This window comes from Impatiens glandulifera, chromosome 3 (assembly GCF_907164915.1).
Source record: "Impatiens glandulifera chromosome 3, dImpGla2.1, whole genome shotgun sequence".
Classification (NCBI taxonomy): domain Eukaryota; kingdom Viridiplantae; phylum Streptophyta; class Magnoliopsida; order Ericales; family Balsaminaceae; genus Impatiens; species Impatiens glandulifera.
This window is the reverse complement of record NC_061864.1, coordinates 44167418-44179646: the sequence shown is the minus strand read 5'-3', so window position 1 is coordinate 44179646 and position 12229 is coordinate 44167418. Positions and strand designations below refer to the sequence as shown.

The 12229-nt window shown below is 36.3% G+C and overlaps 1 protein-coding gene across 1 annotated transcript; it reads left to right on the top strand.

Moving 5' to 3' along the window:
• Nucleotides 1-9236: 9236 nt before the first annotated feature.
• LOC124930961 (ras-related protein Rab7) lies at nt 9237-10859 on the top strand. Its single transcript, XM_047471340.1, has 7 exons — nt 9237-9391; nt 9544-9570; nt 9821-9920; nt 10002-10148; nt 10228-10308; nt 10372-10514; nt 10648-10859. Exons 1-7 carry the CDS (start codon nt 9339-9341, stop codon nt 10709-10711), a joined length of 615 nt encoding a protein of 204 aa, XP_047327296.1. The 5' UTR covers nt 9237-9338; the 3' UTR covers nt 10712-10859.
• Nucleotides 10860-12229: the final 1370 nt, after the last annotated feature.

The window sequence follows — 12229 nt, the reverse complement described above, 5'->3', positions numbered from 1 at the left end:
ACCGAATATCCTCTGATATTGTCCTATACTGGACATACAGTTGGAAGGATATTTGCGTACGTGGCGTTCATTCATTTTATATAGTTAGCTAGCTTGTCAAACTACACAGAAGTGAGTGGAGCAGGAGTAGTAGACAACTAGTTGATTGTGGTTGGACGTATGATTTCTTTAGACGACTGCTAAAGCAAGGCATTAGACGTGCTCCTTCAAACCTTGTCTGAAGGATTTAGACGTCCTCATATAACTACGCATCCCTTTAGAAGTCGTCTAAACGAATTAGACGTCCTCGTCTAACTACGCTTCCCTTTAGACCTCGTATAAAGGAGTTAGACGTCCACGTCTAACTACGTTTCCCTTTTGACAACGTCTAAAGGAGTTATACTACTACGTCTAACTATGTTCCCCTTTAGAGGGCATCTAAAGGAGTTAGACTACCACGTCTAACTACGTTTCCCTTTAGACATCGTCTAAAGGAGTTAGACAACCATGTCTAACTACGTTTCCATTTAGACAGCGTCTAAAGGAGTTAGACTACCACGTCTAACTATGTTTCCCTTTAAACAGCGTCTAAAGGAGGTAGACTATCACGTCTAACTTCGTTTCCCTTTAGACAGCGTCTAAAGGAGTTAGACTACCACATCTAACTACGTTTCCCTTTAGATAGTGTCTAAGGGAGTTAGACTACCACGTCTAACTACGTTTCCTTTTAGATAGCGTCTAAAGGAGTTAGACTACCACGTCTAACTACGTTTTCCTTTAGAAAGCGTCTAAAGGAGTTAGACTACCACGTCTAACTACGTATGACGTCTAAGATAGCCTACTTTAGACCACTTCTAAAGTAGCATAGTCTTATATATGCACCTACACAAAACAAATAGACAACTTAACTTTATTCACAATTAAGTTTTAACAAAGATCATCAAAATAAAGTCAACATAAAATAAGCTTATTCTCTAGTTTATTTTAGTCAAAATAATTTGACCCAATAATTTCCCCCTTTTTAATGATGTTAAAATTTAGTTAGAAGATTAGGAAAATAGACACAATTGACAGACAATAAAAGTTCATATATATATATTTTCAAAAGATCTAGGGAAGATAAACAACATAATAGAGATTGCCGAAAAGCTACAAAAAAAATTGGGTCTTGTTCTTTTCATATCCCATTTACCCTTGATTCCCCTTGGGCCTTAGGCCACTTCTTTTCCCCCTTTTTAACATCATCGGGAGAGATATAGTCCTAATATGCTCTTTGAGCTCTTAGAAGCGCTCGATTTCTTCTTTTCAGCTTCAGTCTTCCTACCCTAAGAACATAGTCAAAAACTCTTTGGTTGTTTAGGACTTTGGAAGGTTTGAAGTGGACATCATGTCCAATATCTGTGAGGAGACAACAGAGGAGCATACTGAGAGGAGCAGCATACCCAAATGGTTTCTTTGGAGAAGAGATCATCTTCGCCAAGTTGTTGAATAGAATCTTCGACCAGTTGATGGCTACTCCCCTAGTAATAGCCACCATCATTTCAAAAACCTTGTTGCAATAGATATAGGAGGATCCCTTAGCTAGAAAGGACATGGAGATGATGTCGTTGAGTAGGGAGAAATCAACTTTTAGGCATGAGCTCTTCCCGTGTGATTCAACGGGAAGAAGATGCCCTTCGAAAGAGTTGATTGAGAAGGTGAGTTTCATCTCAGACAGAACTTTATCAGAGGAGGAAGGAAACTCAGATATCCCTTCTGATGGAAGCTTGAAAAAAAGGGCAAATGTTTCCTCACTAAAACAAATAATTTTACCGTGAATTTTTGCACGGATGAACTTATTGTTGAAGAATCCTGCGGTCTCGAAGAATTCACGAACACATGTTCGTGAAAAATACTATGAACGCCCAAAAATTTCTTCAGCCCAGAAGTTTGAAGAGATTTTAACATAGTGACCAATTCTGGAATCGCTAGAGAAAAGACAGATGCAAAGTCTATTTGAAGAGAGTTTTCTGCAAGAGAGTCTATTTTGGTTTAGTGTTTGAGAACTTGAGATTCAGACTACTAAAAGACACAAGAAGATTTCTTAGAGAGAGAAGGCGAAGATTCACAAGAGGGATATTAAATTTCTTTGAATATGATCGTTACTTTTATAGAGAGAGAGACTGACTCATGACTATTAAAGTCATTGAGTAGATAAACCGTTAGAAATGTAGAAACCTGTTCCAAAGAGACTCATCATTTAAAATTGCAGCATTTAAATATGATCATAAAAATTTATCATTAATGATAAGGCGTGAAGTAGAGGGTCGTCAAAAATTTTAGTCATATTTTTAACATTGAGAGACACATGTCTTCAAGTTATTAGATAATTGACTGTTCAATTTTTTGCGAGAAGCGTACATGGACAGCTATCCCACTCCTCAAAAGATGAAAAGTCTAAAGATATACGTAGTTAGACGTCTAATTTGTTATCTGCATTCCTTGCATCTAATGTTGGGTAGATGTCTATTTAGACGTGGGCGTCTAACTACGCTCGTCTCACAGATGTCTGCATAATACATAGACGTCTAGACAACCTAAAAGCACAAGTTTTTTAAACAAGTATACGTCTAAGTAGGTATTTTCTTTAGACGAATGATCTATTAAACCGAGTGAGACTTCCGTTTACTCACGTATGTCTAGTTACTTTTAAACAACAAATTCCCCCTTAATTTGTGCATGATCAATTCAAATAAATTAGTCAAGATCTACCATTCCTAAAATATTTCTAAAGTGAGAAAACTTAGTCTCGGGTAGTGGCTACTTGTTGATCTGTTGGAACATATTCAAGACAAATATGCTTCTAACTGACATGCTCTCGGATGAAATGATGTCTGATTTTGACATGCTTTGTCTGAGAGTGTAGCACTGCGTTGTAGGTGATTTCAATTGTACTAGTGTTGTCGTAGCAAAATTAAATATTCTTCTGCTTCAATTCCATAATCCTGCAGCTGTTGTTTTACCCACAAGAGCTGTGAGCAGCAACTTCCTGTTGCAAGATATTCAGCTTCAGCTGTAGACGTGACAACCGATGTCTACTTCTTGCTGAACCAAGAGATCAAACGATCACCAAGAAACTGGAAGTTTCACTAGTGTTTTTTCGATCAATCTTGCACCCTGCATAGTCTGCATCTAAAAAACTAGTTAGATTAAAACTGGAATCCTTCGGATACCACAGTCCCACATTTTGAGTTCCCTTTAAGTATTTCAAAATACGCTTTGTAGCTATATAATGAGATTGTTTAGTATTAGCCTGGAATCTTCCACAAACGCCGACAACAAACTGGATGTTTGGTCAGCTTGTAGTAAGATAGAGCAAAGAGCCGATGAGTCCTCTATAGGTAGTGATGTCTACACTTTGTCCATCTTCATCTTTGTCTAGCTTGTTGGAAGAACTCATTGGAGTGTCTGCAGCCGAGCAACTTTCAATTCCAAACTTCTTTAACAGCTCCTTGGTATATTTGGATTGGTTGATAAAAGTTCCTTTTTCAAGTTGACGAACTTGAAGACTGAGGAAGAAGGTTAATTCTCCCATCATGCTCATCTCGAATTTATCCCGCATTAGATTGACAAATTTCTCACATAATTTGGGGTTAGTTGACCCAAATATGATATCATCAACATATACTTGAACAAGTTGAATATGAGAGTCTTTAACAAATTTAAACAGAGTTTTGTCAACTATGCCAATAACAAAATCATGATCAAACAAAAATTTAGTCAAAGTGTCATACCAAGTTCTTGGAGCTTGTTTCAAACTATATACTTTGTCATGTTTAAAAACGTGATTTGGTAAAGAGTGATCTAGAAAACCAGGAGGTTGTTCAACATATACGTCTTCATTCAAAGTACCATTTAAAAATGCACTTTTCACATCCATTTGAAAAACTTTAAAATTCTTAAAAGATGAATAAGGTAGGAAGATTTTGATTGCCTCAAGTCTAGCTACAGGTGCAAATGACTCCTCAAAGTCAATTCATTCCTTCTGTCTATATCCTTGAGCTACCAACCGGGCTTTGTTTCTCACAACTAAGCCATCTTCACTAAGCTTGTTTCAAAAACCCATCTTGTTCCAATGACCGATTGATCAGTCGGCCTTGGAGTTAGATAACACACTTTATTTATCTGAAATTGACTTAACTCCTCTTGCATAGCATTGATCCAATCTGGATCAAGCATGCTTCATCGATTTTCTTTGTCTTAATTTGAAAAATAAAGGCGGAGTTTGCCATTTTATCCAATAATTGACGTTTTGTCCTAAGAAGAGAACTAGAATTGCTAATTATAAATCCAGGTGGATGATTTCTGTTACATCTGAAGTTTGATCCTAAAGGATTAGACGTCTAATCAGATGGCCCCGCGACGTCCGAACTATCAACAATCTGTTGACTAGAAGTTTGGACGTCTAGTTGATTCTCAACCGGATCAACCACTTGATCAGACGAACAATTCCTTTTGACAGGAACTTCATCTTCACTATTAGATTCAAGACTTGTCGCTTCTAATCTATTAGCAAGGTCAATGGGATCGATAAAATTGTTTTTAATAGATTCATCACAAACAACATGATATGATTCCTCAATATTTTGTATTTGATTATTGTACACTCTGAAAGCCTTACTAAGTGAAGAGTATCCTAACATGATCCCAACATCTTCTTTAGCATCAAAGCGGTCAAATAATCTTTCCCATTGTTATGAATGAAACACTTACACTCGAACACTGTAGGAATTCTTCCATAAAACAGTTCATAAGGTGTTTTGTCAAAGCATTTATTAATTATTGACCGATTTGTGTATAACATACTGTGTTTATGGCTTCTTCCCAAAACTTCTGAGAAACACCTGAGTCGACAAGCATAGATCTCGCTACTTCCTTCAGTGTTATGACTCTTCTCTTAGCAATGCCATTTTGTTGTGGAGTTTTGGCACTTGACAACTCGTGTATAATACCAGACTCCTCAAGATAGGAAGTTTAGCGTCTGTTGGTGAACTCGGTTTCGTGTATAATACCAGACTCCTCAAGATAGGAAGTTTAGCGTCTGTTGGTGAACTCGGTTCCCCGATCACTTCTAATTGTGATAATGCTTAAAGATTTTTGGTTTTGAAGTCTTCTAAGGATCTTAATCAAATTTTCAGCTGCCTGATCCTTAGATTGCAAAAACATAACCCATGTAAATCTTGAAAAATCATCAATAATGACTAGGGTGAATCTCATTCCTCCTAATCTCTTTACAGGAATTGGACTGAAAAGATCCATATGTAAAAAAGGTTCTAAGCACCAGTTGGACTGAGATTTCCCTTTACTTTTGAATGATGACTTGCTCTTCTCGCCTAACTAGCAAGAAGAACAGACTGTGTCCTTTGAAAACTTCAAATTAGGTAAACTGAAAACCAAATTATGCGAACAAATATTGTTAATGGTTTTAAAATTAAGATTATTTAACCTTTTATGTCATAGCCAGTTTTGATCATGTTTGGCAATCATACATATGAGATTAGATATCTTATTTTTCCAGTTCATTATGTAAGAGTTTCCAAGCCTACTTTCGGTCAGCAAAGTGTTACCATGCTGATCCTTAACTAGGCATGCATGCGTTTAAAAATCGACAGAAAATCCATTATTATATAGTTAGCTAATACTGATCAGGTTATAATACAAGTTTTCAACATGTAGCACGTTGTTGATGGTTAGATTACCATGGATAATCTTACCCTTGCTGTTATTCCCAAAAGTGATCTTAGGCCCTGAACAATCTGTAATTTTAGTTAGAAACCGTCTATCTCCAGTCATGTGTCTAGATCATCCACTGTCTAGTTACCAAACTAATTCCTCCAGACAGTTATTCTGATGTACATACACAAAAACATATTTATAATCTTTTGGTACCCACATTCACTTGGGTCCTCAGTCAATCAGTCCCTTATGAATCTATATTTGACTTATTTTGATGGATTTCCCTTTTTGTGTTGTGATAAGTGCATATGATTTAGGCTTAGCAGACATTTTCTTCCTTCCTAGATTTCAACCAGCTTACAATTGGCAGAACATAAGTAATCTCATCCTTTAAGGTTAGATCCTCACATCTTGGATCAGTTCCTTTATCGGTTAAACTCCCTTTGACAAAGTTTATTGGTTTAAACTTGTTTGTTACTGAGTTTAAATTCTTACATGACTTGTCTGAGTTGGCATTGTCAAATCCTAAACCGGATTTGCATCCGACAGGCCTCAACATACAAATCTGCTTACTGACAGCATCTCCATACCTTATCCAAGAACTGACCACATAAGATAGAAGTTTGTTTTTAGACGAAATAGTTTGAATCTTTTCCTTGAGCGTCTCATTCTCAGATGAGAGCTCAACCACTTTATTTTCAGAAACTTTTGGTTCAAAAATTTGAGATGAAGGAGAGTTATTGGTCTCATATTTTGATTTCATTTCATTAAATGAGTTTGATAATTTCTTGTACTCAATGACCATGTCATTGAGTGTGGTAGTTAAATCATCTCTTGTAAACTCTTTTGAAGAGAAGTCGAATGAATACCTTGGATTGGTCGTCTTCCATCAATCATGTGATGGCTTCATTATCGTTATCGCTAGATGAGTCATCTGAGTCGCTATCGGCCCACTTGGACTTGCTTTCAACACTCATAAGAACCTTCTGCTCTTTTCGGTTCTCCTTTATTTGATCGTTACAGCCATATATTTGAATCAGCTTCTCCCAAATTTCTTTAGCAGAGGAGCATGACTTGATCTCACTGAATATATTCATGTCGATAGACTTGTATAGAATATCTTTGGCAACATTATCTAGGTTGTTCATCATCTTATCTTCAGTTGTCCATTTACATCTTGGCTTCTCAATCTTTATAGGACCATTAGTGATGACATACCACATGTCGCAATCGAGGGCTGCCAAATGCGCTTGCATTCTCATTATCCAATAATCGTAGTTTTCTATCGAGAGCAATGGAATGTGATTGATGAAAGACATGTTTCATGTTCTTGATAGTGCTTGAGAATAGAATATGAGGCTCTAATACCACTTGTTTAGATCAGTGCTACCAATAGAGACTAGGTTCTAACGATTATTAACAACTTATGATAAACTCTTTGATAGTAATCCTATGAGGGATTGGTATCTGTTTATATTTTTCACAAATCCTCCAAACTCTTGAAACGGATTCAAGTGCGGAAGTGTTCTTCGGATTTGAAGCTTTAAACAACCGAAGATAAAAGTCAGAAAGTAAACAACATAGGGAGTTTTATGGATGTTTGGAGATAAAACTCATATGTCACCCCTTCTTCCACAGCCGGAAGGATATCCACTAAATACTTTGAATTGAATACAACTCACTGAGCTAGATAACTCTCTGTTAAACAGAACAACCTCTGTTCAACTTACAATGTTCTCACAGCTAGACAACAATTGAATTTCTTTCTTGATCTTAAAGGGTGTAAGAAGTCAGTGAGAACAAGAGCAAGACAGTAAGATTGTGAATCAGGTAACCGAGAGATTCGTCTGCTGTCCTTGAGCATCTATTTGTAGTAGAAGGACACCAACGGTCGAATATTCTTTGAGGACACGTAGCATGTGTCCGTTGGAAGGCCACCTATAGTACGAGAGTACAGAAGGCTCTGAATGTTTGGATCGTGGCCGTACTGAACGAGTAGTGTGCCGAATATCCTCTAATCTTGTCTTATACTAGAAATATGGTTGAGGAATATTCGCGTACGTGGTTCATTCATTGATGGAATTAGATGCCTTGTCAGACTACTGAAAAAGTGGAGTAGAAGGAAGTGGAGCAGACAACTAATTGATCGTGGGTAGACGGATGCTTCATTTAGACAGCTACTAAAGCAAGGCATCAGACGTTATTCTTCAGACCGTGTCTGAAGGGGTTAGATGTCGTCTAACTACGCTTCCCTTCAGACCGCATCTGAAGGAGTTAGACCTCGTCTAACTACGTATCCCTTCTGACCGCGTCTGAAGGAGTTAGACCTCGTCTAACTACGTATTCCTTCAGACCGCGTCTGAAAGAGTTAGACCTCGTCTAACTGCGTCTCCCTTCAGACCACGTCTGAAGAAGTTAGACCTCGTCTAACTACGTCTCCCTTCAGACCGCGTCTGAAGGAGTTAGACCTCGTCTAACTATATTTTCCTTCAGACTTCGTTTGAAGGAGTTAGACCTCGTCTAACTACGTATTCCTTCAGACTGTGTCTGAAGGAGTTAGACCTCGTCTAACTAAGTTTCCCTTCAGACTACGTCTGAAGGAGTTAGACCTCGTCTAACTATATTTCCGTTCAGACCCCGTCTAAAGGAGTTAGACCTCGTCTAACTACGTTTCCTTTCAGACTCTATCTGAATGAGTTAGACCTCGTCTATCTACGTTTCTCTTCAGACTCCGTCTGAAGAATTTAGACATCGTCTAACTACGTTTCCCTTTAGACTCCGTCTGAAGGAGTTAGACCTCGTCTAACTACGTAAGACGTCTAAGTTAGATTGCTTTAGACCGCGTCTAAGGTAGCGCTGCCTTATTTTGTTCTTGCACAAAACAAATAGACCACTCAACTTTATTCACAACTAATTTTAACATAGATCATCAAAATAGTGTCAGCATTAAATAAACTTATTCCCTAGTTTAGTTTAGTCAAAATAATTTGACCCAATATTTTCCCATCGATATATTGAAAATGCATCGAGCACGTCAAATGTGAGGATACACTATTCTTTTAATTGTATTTTTTTATGGAATAATTTCCTAACAACTATACCTTTTTTTTTGTCTTCATCTTCTATTTCATCTACTATTTTTTCTGATCAGATTTTAGAATTCATAATTATATTTTAATTTCATAATTAAAATCACATGGTTGAAATATGAAACAATGGTGGAATACAAGTGACTCTTTGGATGTATTCCTCAACCAACACAAAACATTGTTTGGATACATTGAGTTCATAAAAAAAAATGATCTATCTTGATGCTTCATCTAGATCTGGTGACTGAGAAAAGGGGTTTGTCAAATGAACTTATAAAACATTCACTTGTCATTTGGTGTGAATATAAAAATTAAATGAAATAACATAAACAAAGATTATGGAGGACCGACAATAAAAATTAAATAACAATAACACACCATTTTAGTTATTTTTGTCGGTACTTAATTAATGCTATCATTATGTAGAGAGAAGTTGGCGCCCCTTTTCGCTATTTTGTCTCGCATAAATGAATCACCACCGAACCTCCTTTCTCTCCCTCTTCCTTCCTTTGTTTTTTTTCTCTGTGAAAACTTTTCTCTCCTTTTTGTCTAGCCATGTCCTTGCGAAGGCGAACTTTGCTCAAGGTTATCGTCCTCGGCGACAGCGGGTACGTTTTCTGCTCAACCCGCATCTTATTTTCCACCATATATCCATGATTTGATCTTCTGTTTAATTCTAGGGTTCATTTCCCAATATATGATCTACTTTGTTTCGTTGAATTAATTTATCTTTCTTGGAATCTTCCTGGTCCTTTTTCAGGGTTGGTAAGACATCATTGATGAATCAGTATCCTTTTGTTTATGGGTTGATCTGTTTGGACGTTCCGGTCCCAAAATGTTGGAGATCGTTGATTCTTCTTCTGTTTGGCTTTGGCTTTCTAACTACTTTATTACTGTATATTAAATGAAATTACTTGTTTGTTTCTTGACTGACTGCAAATTGGAGAACTGTCTCATTGAATTTGAGAAAGTTATTAATTGTTATGATTTCTTATCTTGGAAATTAGAATTTGTTGTTCTTGAACTGGTTAAAAAAGATATGTGCATAAGAAGTTCAGTCAGCAGTACAAAGCAACAATTGGTGCTGACTTTGTTACAAAAGAATTGCAAATAGATGACAGACTAGTTACATTGCAGGCAAGTGGGCACCTTGTTAGATTTTCATTTGACTAATTCAGTTTTGATGGTTGTTTAACTTTTGTTTGTAATTTGGGTTAGATATGGGACACAGCAGGCCAGGAAAGATTTCAAAGTCTTGGTGTGGCGTTTTATCGGGGAGCAGATTGTTGCGTTCTGGTTTATGATGTTAATGTAATGAGATCTTTTGATACTCTAGATAATTGGCATGAAGAATTTCTCAAACAGGTGAAGTTATTATCACTTTTGCTTCACATGCCTAACTTTGCATATTTATTATGAATGCTTTCTGAAGCTATATTATTAGGCGAATCCATCTGATCCCAAGAGTTTCCCATTCATATTACTCGGGAACAAGATTGACGTAGATGGTGGAAATAGTCGTGTGGTAAGGCAGGCTTAAATAATTATTTTGTTTTTAAATGGTATGGAACATAAAATCAATGTACAGGTTTCTGAGAAGAGAGCTCGTGAATGGTGTGCTTCAAAAAACATCCCTTACTTTGAGACTTCTGCGAAAGAGGACATCAATGTGGACTCTGCTTTTTTGTTGGTTGCTAAAACTGCTCTTTCCAGTGAGCATGACCAGGATATGTTAGTAAACTTACTTGAGAAAAATACTACATTATTTGTACCAAATGACCCCTATTGCATGAAAATATCTTACCTCAAAAGGGAGAAATAGATCTATAATTAATTATTTGTTGATCTGAATTCAAAATTTCAGATACTTCCAGGGCATTCCAGAGGTGGTTTCAGAAACAGATGCACGTGGTGGTTGTTCTTGTTGATGCTTGACCTGATCCAGCAAGCCAATCATTATTTACCTTACTAATTTTTCTCCCCTTTCTATTACCAATGTTGATTCATTGCCATTTTTTGGTACCATGTACATTATGCTGTTACTATTGGAACCAACCTGTTTGTTCCTCTGTCTTCGTACTTCAGCTTTACACATCAATAGACTCACTTTTGTGCTATATATATAAATGTTCCTCTTATAGCTCTTCTTAAAAGATCTTTTATTTTAGTATTGTATTTTAATTAAAATTAAGGTGTGTTTTGTAAATATGGAATTGAAATTGGGGTATAATTTTAATTTTTTTTTAGGTTTGGTAATAATATTATTTTATAATTCTCAATTATATTTTGTGAGCGTTATATTTTGAACAGGCCTTAGGACCAGTGTTTTCGGTACTGAGTTTGTTTTTATCGGTTGGGTTGAAAAGTCCTAGGTCGGGAGCCTCTCGGTCGTGGTGTGGAGATTTCTCGATCAAGGTACTGAAACCATTGGTTCTGGGTTCGGGAGTTCTCGGTCTCAAGTCTGATTTCTCGATCGAATGTAAAAATTTTCGGTCAGACACCTTAATCCTAGGTGGAATATTTTCGGTCGGACCTTTCAGTCCTGGATAAAATTCTCGATCGGACCTCTCAGTTCTGGCCGAAAAGCTTCGGTCGGATTTGTCCTCAAGAATATCAAAATTGCATGTTTTGCAATTTTGATGTAAGTTTAGATTCTTTTATCCAAATATTTTGGTAGCTTCACAAAGCTTTCGGAATATTATGAACATCATCCAATGTGTCATTTGACATATGAGATGTTCAATTCATTCAAAACAGTTTGAAGGTCAAAAATTGGGTTTTTAGTTTTCAGGGTTTAATGAAGTGTAAGGAGCTTGTTAATAGTTTTCTTATATTCCATATGATTGATTACTACCAAAACATGAACACTGTCTGTTCATTTGGACCAATTTAAGAAATTAAAATTTTCATTAAACATGATTTAAATATGTTCCTCACATCATTATAAAAATGTTGGGAAGCTTTCTAAGTTGTTGTTCTTGAGTTAGGAACAGAAAACTCAATTTTTCAAATTTTCAAATTTAAATTTGAGTTTTTTTTTGTTTAAGATCGATTGATCGATCCTAGCTTTCATAGAAGCTTGTAAATGATCCTAAAATTATTTTCCAATCAATAAATTCAACAACTAGGAAATATACAAACTTATGAAAAATGAAATATAAAAATTTTAATTTGAGATTGAAAGATTGAATTAAAGGGTGAGTGAAAGCATACCAAGGACTGAATAACACTCCTTAAACCTTAGGAAAGTTTTTTGGATGCTTGAATTCAAGCTTTAAGGCCTGAAACATAATTTTGAAAAATCTAGAAACATGGATCTTCAATGGTTGAGTTTTTGAAAATTCTGATTGAGGGCTTGAGATGTTATCTCTTGTTTTCGGAATAATCAAGTGGGCTTGAATCAGTCAAATACCCATGATTGTGTTTTGGCTATTCTTGATTCAACT

Bases quoted from the DNA above. Each gene is read 5' to 3' on its own strand.
- LOC124930961 (XM_047471340.1), top strand. From the start codon at position 9,339: ATGTCCTTGCGAAGGCGAACTTTGCTCAAGGTTATCGTCCTCGGCGAC. The intron at 9,571-9,820 runs GTATCCTTTTGT...TGGTTAAAAAAG, and splicing joins AAGACATCATTGATGAATCA to ATATGTGCATAAGAAGTTCA. The intron at 10,149-10,227 runs GTGAAGTTATTA...CTATATTATTAG, and splicing joins ATGAAGAATTTCTCAAACAG to GCGAATCCATCTGATCCCAA.